Raw genomic sequence first — 21953 nt, forward strand, 5'->3', positions numbered from 1 at the left:
GGGACGGAAACCTCCTAAACATGGAAGGAAATAGGCTATCTACACCCCCCTCGCAGTCGAATCGTCGATGGCGCAGAGGTTAAGACTGGAGCGAAACTCGGAGAAGACAGAAGTGGGCAAGCCCTTGGTGAAGATGTCCGCAAACTGAGACGTCGTTGGGACATGAAGACACGAACATCACCAATGGCACCACACTCGCGGACGAAGTGGAGATCAATCTCGATATGCTTGGTACGCTGATGCTGAACCGGGTTAGTGGACAAGTAGACAACACTGACATTGTTGGCACGCAACACGTTTAGGACAAGGGTACGATCGTGGATGACCTCACCAAGGGCCTTGGCCATGCCCTTCATCTTGCAACAATAATCACCGACGGAGAGATCGCCCTGCATGAAAACACGGAACTCGGCGTCGAGGCGAAGTGTGCAAGCTTTGCGATTACCGAGGAATTGCTCCTCGATGGCCATGCAGGCGCGGCGTGAAGTGCCACCAGAGGTGCGAGCAGACTCATCAGCTCAGGGAGTGTGGCCAGCACCCAGGACAACACGACGACATTCATGCGTCGCCAGGATGGCATAGCGAGGCAGATGTCAGAGAGGACATGGTCGGTGAGGGCGTACCGCTCGTGGGTGAGCCGAACTAGATCGCGCCAACGATTGTAGTGGGGAGAAAGGATATCCAAAAGCACGGGCACAAGGGAACACATGTTCTGGATACTCGCCGCCTGCGCGTGAATGTTGGCGATGAGGGCGGCCTTGTAGTCGGGTCTTCAACAACACCGGCGTCGTTGTACGGGACGCCGCCCGAGGGTGGTGGGAAGGCGGCGTTGTGGGCGATGGCCGCAACGCGCTCAAGGTCCGAGCGGCCTGGCGTTCTTCGTCGAGGGCGTCCTGAGTGGCACGGACCCAGTCTTAGGCGGCGGCGACTGCCTTGGCTGCTGCATCAGCGGCAGCGACCAGGGCCTGGCGAGTTGTCTCCGGCGCCGCGTCCGCGTCGGCGACGAGCGAGGCTCTACAGAGGCCATGGTGGTGCAACACAGGCAACGACAGGCAGCGTAGGCAGGGAAGAGTTTAGCGGAAGTGATAGGTCAGAGTCTTGTGATACCATGATAGCGTGGAATATTTTGTGTTGTATTGGACTGAGTAGCAGGATTACAATATAGACCTCTACCAGATTGTGCTCCACCTGATCTATAGAAACAATGATCAGGGAGTCTATCAGGAAGATCTCACACTAAGTAGGGAGCAAAAATATAGGAAAGAATCACTTATTAGCACTAATCAGGGGCAATCAACCAATGTCTGATAGGGAAGGGTATCACCTAATTAGGGGCAATCAGTCAACACCTAATAAAGAAGGAAACCTCATAAACATGGAAGGAAATATGTTGTCTAACAGCAAGGATGTCCACTGGGATAGGAAACTGCCCAATCAGGGAGATCCTTGCCTAATACAAGCATAGGAAATATGCCAATTAGGGAGATCCTTGCCTAATACAATCAACTAACCAAAACAAAGGGAGGCGCATAAGGTAACATGCTTGTCCAGCCGTCCATTCCCTGACCCAAGGGACCTTCCTAACAAGACAAGATTCATACCAAATATAGCTGCTAACAAAAGATACATAAATGAGTGAGAATTTGGTGCCCCTATGGAAGTCGCATGGCTGCACCTTATTTATAAAAACTGCAAGACACAATGCTTCATAAATTACAATACATTTCAAGGAATGTGGTAACTAGTTCAACCCAAAAGCTTAAACCATAAACCCTAAACCTAAAAGCATGCACCAACTAGTCCAACTCAAAAGCTTAAGCTGATAGGAAAACGTGGGCAAAACACTTATAATATATTCCAACACTCTCCCTTATGTCGAGCCTTTCTTTTGGGTCTCAGACGTTGAATATGAGCGAACAACAATTATTTTATTTTAATTGTGTTAGTCATGATTCGAACCCATAACATCTAGCTCTGATACCACATTAAGTTGCATGCACCAACCAGTACAACACAAAAGCTTAATCTGATAGGAAGAGATGAACAATTTATTTATATTATATTCCAACATTGCTGTCAGGCAAGATGCATGGAATCCACCTTACTCTTTTGTTTGACACTTAAATTAAGCGTGTGTACGACAAAGCATTTAATAGATCTATGTTTTGATATAAACTTTTAGAACAGTGAAATGATATCCATATCAAGGAATTTCCACAAATGGAAATGCACAAATTTCAACATTTAGATGTTTGAGCGAGATTACTAATCATATATTCACTCATGCATAGTGCATGTATATGTTACACTTGAGTTGGAAATACAGCATTCAACATGGAGTGACAAGGTAAACATGATTAAAAAACAGAAAGTGACATTATTATATTTATTCAGAGGCCATAGAAGTGTAAATTTGATATACACATTGTGCTTGGGTAAACAAATGTGCACACCTGTATTTTCTCTGCTTCTTCTCTGTCAAGTGCAAGTTGTTTCTGTAACTCTTGGATTTTTACTGAGTAATCAGTCTTCACACCCTGAACAATTGAAAGATTAGCACCAAGAACAGAAGGATTGGGAATTCAGAAACATGAAAAGCTATAGTCATCTACTTGCCTTAGATGAACTTCTCAGTCTTTTAATCAGTATCTCCAACTCCCTAGTCTGCATTAAATAGAACTTCTGGTAAAAGAACTACAGTTTCTGTCAAATATTGATTGGAATTGCCATAATAATGTCACCTTGTATTTCCTTAATCGCAGAGCTGCTTGCCATTCGTTAGATGAGAGTCTTTCCTCATAGCTTCTGAACAAACTATATGTATAATGTGCTAGATGGAAATGTGTTCGACACTGCCTGGACATGTACCTTTTATCTGTACTCTTCTCAAATTCAGAGAGATCTATAGAAGGTCTTAAATAGTCCTCAATGATAGTTCTTGAGCTACAGAGTAACCATCATGAACAATAGCAGTATTACATGTGACAAAGTGGAAGTAATTCATGACAGAAAAAATACAAGGTACCAAGTGTGAATGATTACTTGCTTGATCTTGTTTCAGCCAGCCACTTGCCAACTAATCGATAGACATCTGACAGGTTTTTCTTGTCAGAAAGCTTCTGTAGTATGTATTTTCCAAGACTAATAGCCATATCATGCTGCCCTTGAGCTCTGAGCAATTTAGCGTCTTCAAGCTGGAGAGCAAATGTAGACTTATCAGAACATGAACACCAATTGGTCATAGGCTACAAACAGCCGTTTTATAAGCACAAACATGGCAACTGAAAGCATATCAACTTTTGTCTTCAGGCTAAGTTATTGCTTAAGCAAAAACTGAAATTAGGAAAGGCAGATTAGTAAACCAGCGACTATATCAGCTCAAATAAAGCTCAGATTGGAATATTTCCAAAACCAAACATGTTGCACTATTGTTAGCACAGAATAATCAAAAGTGCTGCTTGTAATTAATTGCACTATATATCGTATAGACGGCACTAGAAACATCCGTAACTGAGTCAATGCCCACAAGCACGAACATCGATCAGGACCTCCAAGGAAGTCTATCTAGAACAAATGGCGCATCTAAGTCATGTGATCTCTTGAGTGGCCATATGCACGTGTTGCATCACATGTCGTGGAATATAGCAACCCGGCAACAATATACATCTGGCCGCATAATATCAATCTATAACATAATGCGTAAAAGAAACAGTAGATTGATACTACACAGGATAACTAGCAGATCTTGCTAACAACCTCACTTAGTACAAGATCTACAAGAGTAAGGCGGTGCACGACACGACCCTAATGCGACCTGCTAGAGACCACATTAGGGTACCTACTAGAGAGTAGAGACCACATTAGGGAAGCATGACGCTTAACTTCAAAGACCCGGAGAAAGGGGTGGTGATGCACCTAAGATATGAGGAAGACACGCTGCTTGGGAACACACACACCTAAGATATAACACGGATTATTCATGAGAATTGTACATTTTATAGTCTGTACACACTAGAAGATAAGTAATCCTAACTAATTCTATCTGCTAATACTTATGTACAATACACGACCCATTGGGCCACTTTGAAACATTGGACGACCGACTTCTAGATAGTCCATTGAGCCCATGAGACAATGGCAATATTCCTGTTGCACCAATCCGGTCAGGATTTAGCGACAACAATTCATCATCATCGTCGCTCAGGTCAATGGCTAACACTGTCGTCCGTGTCAAACAAGCATTACTTTTTTGTATTCTCTCCCTCCCTCCTAAGGGTTTCCTATTAACACAAAAAATTGTTTTTCAGACATACAATTCATAGTCAACAGTACTTTCTCATGTACATAGCATATGCTTGATGAAATGCCTCAGCAATGAAACTACTATACGACAGTAGCTTTTAATTGATAAAAAGTAAAACTCTTATTAATGTAATAATAATTAAGTAGGGGATTCTATGTTGATTGATATCCTAATGAATTCTCTACCGCTCATTAATTATTTCAGATCCATAATATCTTACACCATGAATGCATTTCCTATATAACATCACAAAATTTCCACAGCAATACACGGGTAGTTGGCCATCAAACTCCAAAACCGAATATCTTTGGCCATTAAACTATCAAAATCAAACAAATTAGTTATGAGTTTTTATAGATTTAATCATATTTCCATTATCTTTTTTTTTTGAAACAAAATGGCAGGAGCTCTGCATTTCAATTAAGATAGGAAAAGAGTGTATATACAAGTTAGAAATTACAGTGCACCCAGGTACATGAGAGAGCAAAGCACAAAAACTTTTTTTTCCAAATACTACACTTCCCAAGATAGAGGCAACCTGTGCTGTTGTTTCGAAGGTGCTGGTGAAGATCCTTCTATTTCGTTCTTTCGAAATGTTCCAAATAGTGTTATATCACCACCCCATTAAAACACCTTCTATCATTTTTTGGAATCTTTGCTTGGGCATCTTCCCACCACAGGGACAGATGGGTAGGCACACCCATCGATAGGATTAGATTTGCGTCGAAATGCACCCAAGTTAGAGTTAGGTTCCATACTGCTTTGGCAAAAGGGCAACATAGAGCCAAATGGATACATGTCTCAAGCGACCCATTACATAATGCACAATGGTCATGCTATGACCAGCCCCTTTTGTGTGAGTTGTCTGCGGTGTGAATTTTCTCCCTTGCCATAGTTCATGCAAATACCTTGCACCTATTTTCAGCATGTGTTTTCCAGATAAGACCAAACCGGAAAGGCCCAAACTCCACTAACTGGGTAGCAGTGGTGATTCGGCCTCGCAGTGCATTGATCAGTTGTTCTCCCGGAGCTCCGTGTAGACTAATATGTTCTTCCTTCTAGACAGCGCAAACAGCCTAGGAGCTAAGTGTCGAGGCGTCTCGCCATCAAGCCAAGGGTCATGCCAGAAACGACATTTTAGGTAGTAGCATGGGAAGGATTCTCTGACCCCATTGAACGGTTCAAGGACATGCTCTAGATCAACGTCCTCACAACGAATCGGGTGTATGGAGCTCTTGTTCAGGTTTATGAGTAGGGGGTCTCCCTGGCGCACCCCTGACATGGTAGGAAATGGAACTTAGGCGTCGCCTCAAACTCCGAAGCACAGGATTGGCCGTCATTGAGAAATCTAGAATGCGACAAAGGTCTAGGCTCACATACATCCGTTGTGGAGACGCCAACACAAAGTTTTTCCACTTGAAAGCAAATGCACGGAGTTGGAAAAACTATATCCTCTGTTTACAAAATGAGGGGGGAATGGTCTTCTCCCAACAAGAGAAAGAGAAGGTTGCCGATGAATATTTCAGTGAATACCTGGGCAATGTGGTCAAGAACCACGGTCCTAGATTGTCAGGCACTAGGATACACATCGAGAGACCTATAGCAGCTGGAGATGCCATTATCTCAAGATGAAATACGATGCACCATCTTCCCCATGTCTTCTGACAAGGCCCCGGGCCCAGATGGTTACGGTTGCCTTTTTCAAGGCATGTTGGAACTCCTGTGCCATCTCCAACTGTAGGAGCCTTGTATTTCCTTATTTTCCTTTTTCCACCTCTTAAGGTTTTTGGCCACCCTGGCCAGCTTGATATGCAAACGTTTGATGGGGAGTGAAGTGGCTACTGGTCTGTCCCAGTCATCCTACACCACTTGGAGTGAGCCGTCCATTTTTGTCCAGTAATTTTCAAAGTGTAAGAAGGGGTTGCTGAAATGTTCTAGCTCACCCAGAAGCAAGAGAGGCATATGGTCTGACATGAGGGATGGAAGCGAGTGAAAGAAGCAAGTTGGGAATATCAGCTCCCACTCCAGAGTGCAAAGGAGACTATCAATTCTCGTCAGAGTTGGATTGTGTTGTTCATTACTCCATGTGTAACGACGCCCGTTCAGCTTAATTTCCTTGAGCCCCAGATCATCAATGGTTGCCTTGAAGGAGTTCATCAGGTGACGATTAAGGTTTGAATTATTTTTATCTTGCGCTTGATAGATGAGATAGTGGCCATGAGCCGAAGGGTTGATGTTCCTGAGCTCCTGGAGGAACTCTAGCTTGTCATCATCTCTTTGGGGGCCATACACTACCGTGATTTTCCACCGAGTCGCATCTGCACGCATTGTCAAGGTGGCAATTATAGTATGCGTAGAGAGCTGGATGCTAGAGATCTCAAAGAAATTCACATTTGTGGCCAGGAGGACGCCGCCTCTAGTTTGAGATGCTAGAAGAACAGCGAAAGAGTTAGCAAAGTTCTGCCCAATAATACGGCTAACCACCAACACATCAACATTATGTAACTTGGTCTCCTGAAGGCAAACAATGGTGGAGCCGGTGTCACGAACGAGATCGCTAACCACGTCGTGCTTGAAGCTGCTGTTGAGCCCCCTGACGTTCTAGTTTAAAATTCGGTAGTTACATTGCGTCATAATAACTTGAGACGATGGCTCGATGGGAGGGGAGGTGCCGAGGTGTAGGCGTGCATGGATGGCTACACAGTCTGGAAGACGTTAGGCGCTGGTGGTTGGCAGGGCGTGGCAGGATAGGAGCGAAGCTCACCCACCTGTGATTAATGGAGGCGCGGACAACCAGGATCTAGAGAGATACGAAGACAATGGATTTGAGGGGGTAGGATGCGGAGTGGGGTGGGGCCGCCGGTGAGGTGGTCGGTGTAGGGGATGGTTTGGGCGGCCGCCGCCGGCGGAACTACTCCCGACTGCCGTGAGCGTGGCGGGGATTGCAGACAGGGGTGGAGAGGCTAAGAGTAACTCCAGTAGTTCTCTAAAAGACTTCCTAAATCAATAATTTAGGTAGTTAACATGAAAACTATTCTCCAACAGTTCTCTAAATGAACTTTCTAAATTTAACAACTTGTCATCTAACCTCATTTCTCTCTACATTTGGCAACCATTTAACAACTCCCTAAACAAAAATGTTGACTGCATTATATAGTTTTTGTGACTTATTTTTTATGTGGATAAATACAAAACAAAATTACAACATATATTTAGAGAACTATTGGAGAACTCACATTTTTTTACTCCAAAAGTCATTTAACAACTTCTTAAATATGTGATTTAGAGAGCTAAAATTTACATAACTATTGGAGTTGCTCTAACGGCTCCATTCAATTCAAGGTAGGTCTCTACATCCATTATCTTTAAAAAACATATATATGCAAAGCCACCTTTTAAACCAGCCTTATGGAGAAAGTTGTGTGGTTTTGATAGCTCAATGGCCAAATATATCAATTTTGGAGTTTCATGGCCAAAATAGGACTTGGGTGATAGTTCGTTGGCAAAAAATAGACTTCTTCCTAAAATCAACAGTTGGATAACTCAATTGTAAGGTATATACCCGTGCAAGCAAATAGGTATTTGTCATAGTGCTCTCATCTCTGTGAAAACAAAGTTCTTTGAGTTCATATAAAGCTGCCGCTGCCAAAGAAAACCTTAATCCCTGAATACAAGAAAATAATCACAGTCAAAAAAGGAATATAGTGTGAAACAGGGTCACAACTGAAAACAAGGCAACCACCTTCCGGAGCGCAGAAGCAGATTGAAATAAATGTTTTACAAGATGTTCTTCACAACCTAAAATCTTAAGGAGGGCACGCCTAAATGCCAGAAAAGGTTCAAATAGATCAAGATTCCGTTCTGCTTGGAACATAATTAAGTTCCACTCTTTATCCAACAACTCCAACTGCACAGAAAAATGGGATATTAGCCAACAAGGGAAACAAAAATAATTAAGAATGGTATAGAATAAAAGACTTTCAGTTGCGTGCATTACGGATGAAACAGAACACCTCTTGGTGAAGGAGGATGAAATTACACATTGTTGGTATGAGTCTTTTGGCAAATTGTTCAATTGGGAGTGTTAGAGTATATGGGGCCCATGAGACCCATGTATGAATATGATATAGCCACCCTCTAGGGTTGGCCCAATTGGGGTTTCTATTCTATCCAACATGGTATCAAAGCTAGGTTTTCTTTTTCCTCCCACCAGCCGTCGCCGCCGGCCAGGCGCGCCGCGCCCTGCCCCGCGCGCTCCCAGGTCGCCCGCCCCTGCGCACTGGCCGCGCCGCGCCACGCCTGTCGGGCCGCCCAGCCGCGCGCAGGCAGCGCCCAGGACGCGAGGCCGCACCGCGACTCCGGTTGCCGCGCCCGTCACGGAGAAGCAGCGCCGCCGTCTTAGCCTCCGCTGCACCAAGCGCCCTGCCCCTGCTCATCCGGCCGGACCCGACGCCGCCCCGACGTGCATCCCACGCGCCAGGACGCCAGGAACCCGACTGCTCAGTCGTGCCCCTGCAGGCCCCAACACCGTCGCGCCGCCAACCGCCGCCGCCCCCTCCATGGCCGGCGACCAGTAGCCTCCTCCTCCCCCCTCCTATCTCCAAATGTTTCCTCCCCTCACCTCTTCCTCCTGGGCACGCGCAGCATCCCCTGCCGCTCTCGCCGCCGCCGCCTACCCTGCGCTCAGGCCGGCGTGGGGGGTAGGGACTCTCGCCTCTGCCCTTGCTGTTGTGGCGGGCGAGGCCTCAGTGATCGCTATACCCACCCCCGGTCGTTGATCATGCGCCAGCGCCCCTTCCCCACCTTCCTCCAGGTCCGCGGCCTCAGTGATCGCTATACCCACCCCCGGTCGTTGATCATGCGCCAGCGCCCCTTCCCCACCTTCCTCCAGGTCCGCGACGACCTTGCTCTGGAGGAGATCACTCTGGGTGCTCAGGTTGCATCGATCTCCGGCCCGGGGTCCTCGTCCTCCTCGACTGCGCTGGTGGCTACCACCCCAACCCGTCCACCTGGGCCAAGTGGGGGCGGCGGGTCCCGAGGTGGTAGAGGCGGGGGCGGTGGAAGCCGTCGTCGCCGTGGTGGACGCGGTGGCGGTGGCGGTTCTGGGGGGCAGCGCTGGCAGTGGTGCCTGTGGCCACGCTCCGCCGGCGGGACCCCAGCAGGGTGCGCCTTGGCCCAGTTTTCCACCACCCGTGGTCAGGGCGCATCTCCATGTGGCCGTTCCAGGGGTCTGGTTCTGAGGCTCGTCCTCCGGCGGCCATGTTTGCCGGTGCGCAGCCGGGGTTCACCTCGCCGCCGGGGTTCGCTTCCGCCTCTCCGTCGCCCTGGACCTCAACCCCTGCCGCTTCGTCGTGGCCCACGTCGCCGGCTGCTCCACCGTCTGGGCCGATTGGTTGGGACGCGGCCGCCCTGGCTGCTTCCTTCCAGACACCGGTGCTACCTACCACATCACTCCCGATCATGGTACACCGGTGCTACCTACCACATCACTCCGACGATGGGTCCCGAGTGGATCGCGGACACCGGTGCTACCTACCACATCACTCCCGATCATGGTATAGTCACTTCTGTTCGCCCTCCTTCCTCTCTTCCGTCGTTCATCATGGTGGTGAATGGCTTGTGTCTTCATGTCACATCTGTGGGTGTCGCCGGCACTCCAAGCTCTTTTCGCATTCCCGATGTTCTCGTCGCTCCTTCTTTGGTCCACAATCTTCTTTCTATTCACCGTTTTACCACTGATAATTCTTGTTCTGTCGAGTTTGACTCTTCTGGTCTTACTGTGAAGGACTCGGCTACTCGGCGCCCCCTCCTCAGATGTGACAGCACCGGCCCCCTCTACACCCTTCGGCTTTCGCATGCCACCTCTTCTTCGTCTTCGTCGCCTGACACAGCTGCTGGTTTTGCTGCCACCACACCTTCTACTACATGGCATCGTCGCCTTGGTCACCCCGGACGCGATGCCTTGATGCAGCTTACTCGTCGTGCCACTATCCCATGTACTAGATCACATGATGGCATCTTTGTCATGCGTGCCAGTTAGGCCGCCATGTTCGTCTTCCTTTTTCTTCTTCTTCCTCGCATGCTACTCATGCATTTGAACTTGTACACTGCGATTTGTGGACTTCACCTATTACCAGTATGTCAGGCTACAAATACTATCTTGTGGTGCTTGATGATTTTTCTCATTATGTGTGGACTTTTCCTTTGCGTGCCAAGTCTGAGACTTTTCCCGCCCTCCGCCACTTCTTCGCCTGGGTGACTACTCAGTTCGGCCTCACCATTAAGGCCGTTCAGTGTGACAATGGTCGGGAGTTCGATAACTCCACCTCCCGTGACTTCTTTCTCTCCCATGGGATGCAGTTGCGGATGTCTTGCCCGTATACCTCCTCCCAGAACGGCAAGGCTGAGCGCATGATCCGCACGACCAACGACACCATCCGCACTCTTCTTCTTCAGGCGCACCTACCGGCACGCTTCTGGGCCGAGGGCCTCCACACCTCTACCTACCTCCTCAACCGTCTCCCTTCCACTGCGTGCCCGGCTCCCACTCCTCACCAGGCATTCTTCGGTACCCCTCCGCGCTATGACCATCTACGTGTCTTCGGGTGTGCTTGCTACCCGAACACCGCTGCCACTGCTCCTCACAAGCTAGCACCCCGTTCCACCCTCTGTGTGTTTCTCGGGTACTCCCCGGACCACAAGGGCTACCAATGCTTTGACCTCTCCTCTCGTCGGGTCCTCATCTCTCGCCATGTGGTGTTTGATGAGTCTGTGTTTCCCTACTCCGCCACCACCACACCACCCTCCTCCGACCCTGACCTTGACCTCTTCACTCTTTTTCCGACTGATGCGGTGGTCGAGCCACCTATACTTCCTCTCTCTGCAGGTACTCGCTCGCCGCCTGTCGGTACTACTCCCGGTTTGGTGCCTTGCCCGGGTCCGGTGGTGTCGCCTACGGTGGTGTCGCCTCACCGCGGGGCCCCGTCTTCGACTGCCCCTGGGCCGAGCGGGCCTGCACTGCCTGCGGGCTACCAACGCCAGCCCCCGGTGCCCACGTCACCGGCCACGGGACCGCCGCCGCCGGCCCCTCCGGCACGCTTCGCCCAGCCGGTGCGCATCTACCAGCGCCGGCTACCGCCGCCGGGGTTCGCACCACCGCCGCCACCGTCGCCACCACCGCCATCGTCCCCACCGGTGACCTCTCCTCCGACGGCGCCCCCGGTGGCCCAGTCCCCGCCAGGGACACCTACACCTCCTCCGCGGCCACTAGCGGCACGTGTCGAGACGCCGGTGTACCACTCGCCGCTCCTTCACCGCGACCCGCGGCACGTCCACCCGATGGTGACGCGGCACGCGGCTGGTACCTTGCCACCCCGTTTCCTGGCGGCCACGTCCGGGGACTCGCAGGTTTCTCCGGTACCCTCCTCCGTCTGCGCTGCCCTGCTGAACCCCCACTGGCGTCGGGCGATGGAGGAGTACGCGGCTCTCGTCACCAACCAGACGTGGGATCTGGTGCCCCGTCCGCCCGGCGCCAACGTCGTCACCGGCAAGTGGATCTGGACGCACAAGCAGCGGGCCGATGGTACCCTGGAGCGGTACAAGGCTCGTTGGGTTCTTCGGGGCTTCACTCAGCGCCCCGAAGTCGACTACGATGAGACCTTCAGCCCAGTTGTGAAGCCGGCCACCGTCCGCACGGTGCTCTCACTGGCCCTTGCTCGCTCCTGGCCAGTCCACCAGCTCGATGTCAAGAACGCCATCCTGCACGGCGCCCTCACCGAGACCGTCTACTGCTGTCAGCCGGTGGGGTTCGTGGACTCCTCTCGCCCTGACATGGTCTGCCGGCTGAACAGGTCCCTCTACGGCCTCAAGCAGGCCCCCCCGAGCGTGGCACTCCAGACTGGCTACGTTTCTGGTGACACTGGGCTTCGTGGAGGCCAAGTCAGACACGTCTCTGTTCGCCCACCATCATGGAGCAGAGACTGTCTACTTGCTTCTCTACGTGGATGACATCGTCCTCACCGCCTCCAGTCAGTCACTTCTTCGCCGCCTCATCGACGTGCTTCAGCGAGAGTTTCCGGTCAAGGATTTGGGTGTGCTTCACCATTTCTTGGGGGTCACTGCTGAGCCTCGCCCCTCAGGACTCCTTCTCTACCAGCGGCAGTACATTCTTGACATTCTAGAGCGAGCCAAGATGATTGACTGCAAGCCCTGCTCCACCCCAGTCGACACGCATGCGAAGCTCTCTGAGGTCGAGAGTGACCCAGTCGAGGACCCCACCGGGTACAGGAGTCTTGCTGGTGCCCTTCAGTACCTCACCTTCATCAGGCCGGACATCTCCTACGCCGTGCAGCAGGTCTGTCTCCATATGCACGACCCCCGGGAGCCCCACCTCGCGGCTCTTAAGCGCCTCCTCCGCTACCTCCGAGGCACCGTCGACTACGGGCTGCTTCTTCACCGGTCCACCGCCTCCGAGCTGGTCGTCTACACCGACGCTGACTGGGCCGGGTGCCCGGACACTCGGCGCTCCACCTCCGACTACGCCGTCTTCTTAGGCGGCAATCTGGTGTCCTAGTCGTCGAAGCGCCAACCGGTCGTCTCCCGCTCGAGCGCCGAGGCGAAGTACCGTGTCGTGGCCAACGGCGTGGCGGAGGCTGCGTGGCTCCGCCAGCTCCTCGCCGAGCTCCATAGTCCCCTCTCCAGGAGCACGTTGGTCTACTGCGACAACGTCAGCGCCGTCTAGCTCTCCACCAACCCGGTGCAGCACCAGCGGACCAAGCATGTGGAGATCGATCTTCACTTCGTCCGAGATCGCGTCGCCGTCGGCGATGTTCGGGTACTCCACGTGCCGACCACCTCCCAGTTTGCTGACATCTTCACCAAGGGTCTTCCGTCCTCGACCTTCGTCGAGTTTCGCTCCAGCCTCAACATCAGTAGTGGCTAGTTGAGTCTGTGGGGGGATCCTATGGTGTGTTGTACTTCTTCTCTTCGAGTCCAGTCTGTGAAGTCCGCTGCGACGGAAGTTTAGACTGCGGGGGGTGTTAGAGTATATGGGGCCCATGAGGCCCATGTATGAATATGATATAGCCACCCTCTAGGGTTGGCCCAATTGGGGTTTCTATTCTATCCAACAGGGAGAACGAGGGCACAAACTTTCAGTTGGATGACTCTTTTGCTGACCAAGCGACGCTCTGTGCGCAGTATAAGCATTAAAAAGGATGTACGGGGGTAAGGCGACAACCCTGATGGTACTCAAATTGAGGCATCTCCATGCCTCAGTGACATAGCTATAGTATGGCTAGCCAAGTTGTTCAACCATATCTTCCGATCGAACAAAATGCCAAACGAGTGGAAAATATATTGGTACTGATCTACAAGAACAAGTGGCATTCAAAGATGTACTAAATTCCAAAGAATTAAGTTGATGAGCCATACTATGAAGCTATGGGAGAGAGTTATTGAGCATCGTCTGAGAGGAATAACGAGTATCTCTATGAACCAATTTGGTTTCATGCATAGATGGTCAACCATAGAATTTATTTTCTTAATAAGTGATTGAGCGATATAGGGAGCGCAAGAAAGACCTACATATGGTTTTCATTGACTTGAAAAAGGTTTATGACAAAATACCAAGGAATATTATGTGGTGGGCTATGGACAACGAAGTACTACCTTCATTCTCGAATATTTGTCGCCCACTAAGGATATATATAACAATGTTGTGGCTAGTGTTTGAACAAGTGATAGAAATATAGATGAGTTCTCGATTAGAATAGGAGTACATCAAGGATCAACTTTGAGCCCTATCTTTTTGCCTTGGTGATGGATAAGGTCAAATGGGACATACAAGGAGATACTCCTTGATGTATGTTTTTTGCGGACAATGTACTGCTAGTTGATGAAAGTCAAGCATGAGTATGTAGACAACTAGAGTTGTGGTGTAAGATCTAGAGTCCAAAGGTTTTAGACTCGGTAGAACTAAAACCGAATATATATGAGATGCAACTTCCGCACTACTACACATGAGGAAATGTTAGTTTTGAAGGTAATAGTCCTATGAAGGACACCTATCAGAATTTAGGATAAATGCTACGGAGAGACGAGATATCAATGTAGATGTTTGCCATAGAAATAAAGAAGAATAGATCAAGCGGCTTCGAGCATCTGGCATTGTATATGACAAGAGGATACCACAAAAGCTAATAGATCAAGCTGCTTCAAGCATCTAACATTGTATATGACAAGAGGATACCACAAAAGCTAAAAGGAAAGTTTTATAGGACAATGATTAGATCTGCTACGTTGTATGGTGCAGAATATTGACCTAAAAAGACGACATGTTCAGTAGATCAATGTTGCAGAAATGCATACGTTGCTTTGGATTTGTGGTCATACAAGGGATTGTGTGTGAAATGATGATAGACGTGATAGGCTAGAGGCAGCACCAATTAAAGAAAAACTTGTCCCAGACCGGTGCGTAGTGGGATCCTAAGGCGTGATAACAATGGGACAAGAGGTAGAAAAAAGCCAAAGTTGACATTGAAGAGGCAGTAGGAGACTTGAAAGCATGGAATATACCCTAAGAGACTTGAAACGCTAGAACATACTCAGATTTAACTTTGAATAGGAGTGCATGGAAAACAATCATCCATGTGCCTCAACCTTGACTTGTGGTTGGTTTCGGTTGGGTCTCAACTCTAGCCTACCCCAACTTGCTTGAGATTAAAAGACTTTGTTGTACTACAAAATAAAAGACTCTGCACTATTGTGCATTTATACAACATATTTCTTTCTACAAACGAAAACGTGTTGTAGTGGTATTTGGCCAAATGAACAACATTTTGAGCATACAAATTAAGCAACTAATGAGAATGAATCAATAGAAAAAATTGCAAGGAACATAACTGTTATGCCTAACTGAATATATGTCCCTTCTCCAGATTCTCAATACATCAATACAAAATATAATGCAAATTCACACAGATCCAAAGTTCCTAAATTGCATGCATCTGAAACAGAATGACACAAGTGGTAAGAGAGATGTGTGCAGAACCTGTATCCCTTTAGGGACAGTAGATATGTGAGAAAATTCCTTGGTTACAGGAGATTTTGAAGTTTGATTGGGATTAAGGTTCCAACGCAGGTCCCAAACCATAGTAGCATGATCTAGAATCTGCAGTTACCAAAGCAAGTGATAAGGCACCTGACTAATCCACCAACATGTACACCATCATAAGGTAAGAAGTCATCACCTGTAATTTAAGGATGGTAGAGTGGATGTATTTCGTGCTCTCCTTGCTAGTGTTTGACAAAGCCAAGACAAGATCCTAGAAGAGGACAAGTAAATAGTTCAAAATAACATTAACAGAATTTCACTAATAAAAGTGACTACAAAAGTGGCTGTGAACAATACCATCTTAGTTTGACAAAGTTTTGCATGGAACTCCTCAGAATCACCGTTCTGCAGAGCTCTTAAGCAACTGGAGCATGCACAATAAATAACAAATATCAGACGTTAGGAAACAGGTTTTTAAAGGTAAGCAAAACAAAAGACATATACACTTAAAAGACCCAGTCGGCTTTTGTTCTCACAGAAGAAGATTGCAGGACATCTCATTTCACTAGTTGCCTAGCTGGTAAGGCAATGCTATCAGAAGTTCCTAAGATGACAAAAGTTCTTAACTGTTTCATCATTCTAATCACCTGGGAACTGTTAAATGTCTATTATATGTTCATGTTGTATTGGGTCTCATATAGAGTCCTTGTTGTACATGGTCTCTATCCTGTATCAGTGTATATATTTGGGTCTATTGCCCTCGTACAATATTTGTGCTATTCATAACATGCTGAGTTGTGTGCTATGGCTCTTGCAACCAAAGGGGCTCGACAACTTGGGTAGTGGATGCTCTGGATTCTAAATTAGCCCCAGGTGCTAAGCCACCCATGTTGGCCCTGCCTGAACCTGGTCCTGGACCTCTGGTCCTTGCTTCGGATGATATGTCCCTAAGTGACCAGGCACCAGACTCTCTAACGAGTTATGAAGCAAGAAAGATGGACTTCTTCAACACAATCAGTAAAAGGCCAATTGAAATTCTCCCGATTCTAAAGCCCAGTCAGAGGAAAGTGACATCCTTAGGGCTGGCTGCTCCTCGTCGAAGCAGGAGAGTACCTGGGAGTAGGAATGGAATTCAGCATGCAAGACTGGGGTAGCAGATCTGTCAGAAAAGTCATGAAGACCCTGCCAATCATCAATGATTCTGGTGATATTAGTCCTCAAGCCCTTGATGAATATGCTAAGCTTTTCAAGCATCCCCTTCCACAAATCCATGTGGAGGCCCTGGCGGCTCTTTTTGGCTGGTCCTTTCAAGCATCCCCTTCCATTAGAGCTCTATCTTTCTTCTTTGGTGGTCTGGTTGTTGTGTCTTTTTTATGGATCCTTCAAAACTTTTGATCTGGAATGTGAGGGGTTTGAACTCTTCTGTAAGACAAGATTCGGTGAAAGAATTTGTGATTTCCTCCTAGGTGGATGTGATCTGCATTTAGGAAACTAAAATGCAAAGTGTCCCTAGAGGATCTATCATTTCTATGCTAGTTGCATAATTCACTGCTTATGTTTTTCTCCCATCAATTGGGGCAAGTGGGGGAGTGCTTGTAGCCTGGAAGCGGCATATTGGTTATACAGGACAGCATAGAATTGACAGTCATTGTATTTCAGTCCAATTTTGCAATGACAAAGGACATCTCTGGTGGTTGACTTGTGTCTATGGTCCACAGGGAGACAGTGAAAAGATTCAGCCAGGAAATCAGAGATGTAAGAGCTGCATGCCTGCATGTGAGGGACCTTGGATATTGGCCGGTGATTTCAACCTCATCTATAAGGCATCTGACAAAAATAAATCCAATATCAACAGGGCCATGATGGGCCGGTTTAGAAGAATGATTAATGATTTAGCTCTCAAGGCAATCCCTCTACATGGACGCAAATACACAGGGTCTAATCAACAGGATAATCCTGTCCTGGTTAAACTGGACAGGTGTTCAGCTCAGTTGATTGGGAAATAATGTTCCCAAATGTCCTCCTCCAGAGTGCAGCTTCTCTGGACTCTGACCACTGCCCCCTGATCTTGGGTCTTAGAGATAACATGTTTGGGAAACGTAGATTTCACTTCGAGTCCTTTTGGACCAAAATCGAAGGCTTTCATGAACCTGTCCAGGCAGCATGGGACTCGGTGGAAACTGACAATTCTCCTTTCCTGACCCTTGACAAGAAACTTAAGGTGACAACTAAAAGATTGCAGGGTTGGAGTGAGAAGCGGGTGGGTCATGTTCGATCTTAGTTGGCTTTGGCAAAGGAGTTGTTACATACGCTTCAGATGGCGCAGGATATTAGAACCCTCTCCCCGGCTAAGGTCTGGCTCAAGAATAAACTGAAAAAACAGACCCTGCTGCTTGCTTCTTTCAAGCGCACTATGGCAAGACTGAGATCAAGGATTACATGGCTTAAAGAAGGGGATGCTAACTCAAAGTTGTTCCACATGCATGCAAGGCATCGCAAAAGGAAGAATCCGGTCACTAAACTGGTGGATGGAGACCTTATCCATATAAACCATACTGATTGGTGGTGAATGACTTCTACTCCACTCTCATTGGTCAGCTTGGGAACAGAGAAAGGACAATTGATCTAGAGGCCCTTGGTCTGCCAAGACATGCACTATCGGATCTTGACTCCTTTCTCAGAGCATGAAGTTTGGGAAACCATCAGTGAGCTTCCTTATAAACCAGACTAATCAGGTTAAGGACTTTTGCCCAATAAGCCTAGTGCACAGTTTTGCAAAGCAGATTACTAAGATCCTGGCTAATCGGTTGGCAAAAAGATTGAATGCGATGGTTTCCCCAAGTCAAAGCGCTTTCATAAAAGGAAGGTTCATCCAAGATAATTTCATGTTAGTGCAACAAACCTCAAAGTTGTTCCATCAACATAACATGCCTAGAATGTTTTTCAAGTTGGACATAACAAAGGCTTTCGACTCTGTCTCTTGGCCCATCCTAATTGAAGTAATGCAGCAGATGGGTTTTGGACATATCTGGCGAGACATTGTCTGTGGTTTATTACCCTCTTCCACTACTCAGGTGTTGCTCAATGGTGTCCCGGGTAAACTGATTATGCATAGAAGAGGACTTAGGCAGGGAGATCCTCTCTCCCCGATGCTATTTATCCTTGCTATGGATGTTCTTGGCCTTCTGTATTCCAAAGCTGAGGGAGCGGGCTTACTCCAACAACCGTCAAGAAGGAAAAGGCTTCACAGAGTCTCGATGTATGCAGATGATGTGGCGTTGTTCTTGCACCCTACAGCTATAGACATTTCAACTTCTCTGGATATCCTCTTGCTTTTTGTGATGCGTCAGGCCTTTGCTATAATCCACAGAAATCAAATGTGTACCCTATCAAATGCCCCGAGGAGACTATTGACGAAATTGGGATTGCAGCCTTTGCTTGCAGATATCTGGGTCTCCCCTTGTCTTTACATAAATTATCCAGGAATCAGGCTCAGCAGTTTGTAGACAAAATTGCAGACCGCCTACCAAACTGGAAGGCCGACCTGATGAGTAGAGCAGGAAGAAGAATTCTAGTGCAGCATGTCCTCACTAGCATGACGGTCTATATGGCATATGGCCATTGAAGCAATTGATAAAATAAGAAAAGGTTTTCTCTGGCGAGGTAGAAAGGAGGTGAAAGGGGGGCATTACTTGGTGGCATGGGGAAAAGTGTGTCGTCCTTTGCAACTTGGAGGTCTGGGTATTGCTAGCCTTCCTAACCTCTGTTGGGCCCTCCACATGCAATGGCTTTGGTTGCAAAAAACTGACCCAAGACGCCCTTGGTCTAGCATGTCCATCCAAGTTCCTAGCACGACCCGTTCCTTCTCCAAGGTGCTGATCTCTGAGGTGGGGAATGGGACCAACATCATGTTTTGGACAGATAAATGGATCCATGGCAAAAGGGTCTCAGATATTGCTCCCAGATTATTCAGCATTATTCCAAAAATAATTATTAACAGAAGGACTATGCAGCACGCCCTATTGAACAGACGATGGATTGCAGACATCAAAGTGGCTCTTACAGTTGGAGCCATTGTAGATTATCTACACCTCTGGAATATCCTTGCAGATTTTGTGCTGCAGCCTAACACTGAGGATAGACACATTTTCAGCTTATCTTCGAATGGAAGATACTCTGCAAAGTCATCTTATATTGGTTTTTTCCATGGGTCTACCACATTTGGGCACTATAAAAGGGTTTGGAGATCTTGGGCTCCACCAAAGTGTTGTTTTTTCATTTGGTTGGTGGCACATAATAGATGTTGGACAGCTGATCGCTTGGCAAAAAGGGGATTGAATCACCCTATCAGATGTCCTTTATGTGACGAGCAAGGTGAAACCGTGAACCACTTGCTCGTGAATTGTGTCTTCTCAAGAGTTTTCTGGTACAACCTGCTAAGAAAGTTTGGGCTGCATAGTTTAGCCCCAAAGCCATATGCAGTTTCTTTTATGGATTGGTGGGAGATGGTATCAGAGACAGCAAATGGTCTGGTAAGGGAAGGTCTTGACTCCCTCATCATTTTAGGATCGTGGATGATTTGGAAGCATCGTAATAGAATCATTTTTTATGGAGGGCCTCCTAGCCTTCCTCTGATTATGGAGCATGCAGATGAGGAAAGAAGAGGCTGGGAAATTGTTGGAGCCAAAGGGCTCTCCCTCTTGGGTGCCCCCCTGCATAGGTTGCTGTAGGGAGTGTGTGTGTGTGTATGTTTATGGATCCTTTCATGTACGAGTGTTACTGGCCTGCAGCCCTCCATAGGGAGTGCGTTGTTTTTTGGGTCTATTTAGACCCTTGTCTCTCTCTTCTTAATATATATTTAAAACGCAGTCCTCCTGCGTTTTTCAAAAAAAAGGGCATTAACATGGTCTACAAGCAAACACTTTGACTAGTAATTTATATAAGAATATGATATTTCAAACATAGATGAAGGTCGGTCCTGTTGCAACGGTGAGACTGTCTCACTAAGTCACCAGACTGCGGGTTCGAAGTAGGATCTTCGCATATGCAGGGGAAAGCGTTGCCTCGTTTATCCCATAGAAACCCCTCACATGGGAGCCTCATGCACTAGGTATGCCCTTTTTTATCCATGACGAACCAAGTAAAATATAGTTTACTTTGTCAACAATTCTTTTTTTTTCTCGAACACGCAAGAGAGCTGCATATCATTGTTTTGTCCAACACGTAGGAGAATTGCATATCATTGTACTAACAATAAAAGGGGAAAGACCCCAAAACTAATATTACGAAGAGAAAACACCCACACACACGCACACTAGAAAACCCCACCTAGCCAGAGCAGGGCTAGAGCGCCTGTCAGCTGGCAGACACCACAACAATAACAACATAAAAACTATCCCACACGGCTTTGAGCTTGGAGGAAGGAAACCCCCTTAGCTCCAGCCAAGGACCACAGAAGAGCTTCCTCCCTGGCCAGCCGAATGGCCACATCCAGGCTTGGGGAGGAACCATTAAAGACCACACCATTTCTATGCTTCCATAGCATCCAAGCACCCAGAGCGACCAAAGAGTTAAAGCCCTTCTTACTCAGCCCATCTAGCCGAGCACTATTGGAACACCACAACTCCACGAGAGATCAAAATACTCAATATCATGCGCATCATTATATTAACAAGAAACAAAAGCCCATGTCTAGAAATGGAAATGGACCAAATACAACACCCTCCTTACGAAAGCCAAAAACAGGAATACAAAAATAGATCCATCAAGGAGGACAAAACAGCTAAGCGACCTCCCCCCTTTTCCCTGAACTATGGCCACAAGGTTCGCCAAGCCCCAAAGTCTAGCGTCCTCTTTGATATCTTCAATAACTTTTGTGATGCTTGGAGATGCCCCATAAAAAACACAGGTCTTCCTATGTTTACAAAGCCACCAAGCTAAATGAATCGCTACTGAATTAAAGTCATTCTTTTGGAGCTTAGGGACAACAATTTCAGAAATACTCCACAAATCTTGGAATTGTCAATAATTCTTATGTAATATGTATTCATGGTCAAAGTGTTAAAAAGGTTCAACAGGCAAAAATCCTAAAATCACGTGCATTGATGCAAAGGGGGTGATAACTCCCAGAGGACAATGCTTAATCCCTACGAATGATCGATTCTACAAAGAAAAGAAACATGCCTTACATTAGAACAGTCACTTGTTTTATGATGATCCTAAAAATTTTGGCATAGGAAGATGCCCCCCAAATTTCTCTTAAAAAGGGGAGTACCAAACCCTTTAGAGAGACTTACACTACTTCGAGCACCTCTAGTTTGAAACTTTGAATATGATTTCATTAGATGATGCTACTCCCACAGTATCCCAATGTATATACTATGAAACATCAATCATGTATTGTTTATGTTGTGTTCAACAAATCAAACTGCGCAAACCTCCTGTGCCAAACCGCTGAAACATCAGTCATTATATCCACTTTAATAATGTCCCAACAAGATTTATAGAAACCTCCTACAAACACATCTGGTCCCGAAGCCTTATCCGAAGGCAGCTATTTAACAGTTTCCCAAAATTCTTGCTCCAAGAAAGGCCGAT

The 21953-nt window shown here is 47.4% G+C and overlaps 1 protein-coding gene across 8 annotated transcripts in view; it reads right to left on the reverse strand.

The window, feature by feature from the left end:
- LOC103651852 (serine/threonine-protein kinase ATM) overlaps positions 1 to 21953 on the reverse strand; it is a 126612-nt gene that overhangs the window by 22674 nt on the left and 81985 nt on the right. For 7 of the 8 annotated variants that reach the window (XM_020550152.1, XM_020550151.1, XM_020550155.1 and 4 more), the window contains 9 exons: positions 15714 to 15780; positions 15553 to 15627; positions 15354 to 15473; positions 8046 to 8210; positions 7866 to 7967; positions 3043 to 3194; positions 2742 to 2943; positions 2617 to 2664; positions 2454 to 2537 (listed from right to left, as the gene is read on the reverse strand). In XM_020550152.1, coding sequence (XP_020405741.1) covers positions 2454 to 2537; positions 2617 to 2664; positions 2742 to 2943; positions 3043 to 3194; positions 7866 to 7967; positions 8046 to 8210; positions 15354 to 15473; positions 15553 to 15627; positions 15714 to 15780 — 1015 coding nt within the window. The remainder of the gene's footprint in view (positions 1 to 2453; positions 2538 to 2616; positions 2665 to 2741; positions 2944 to 3042; positions 3195 to 7865; positions 7968 to 8045; positions 8211 to 15353; positions 15474 to 15552; positions 15628 to 15713; positions 15781 to 21953) is intronic. The other variant, XM_020550150.1, reaches the window with a different exon arrangement.

The sequence above is a fragment of the Zea mays genome, chromosome 3 (assembly GCF_902167145.1).
Source record: "Zea mays cultivar B73 chromosome 3, Zm-B73-REFERENCE-NAM-5.0, whole genome shotgun sequence".
In the NCBI taxonomy this organism is placed as follows: domain Eukaryota; kingdom Viridiplantae; phylum Streptophyta; class Magnoliopsida; order Poales; family Poaceae; genus Zea; species Zea mays.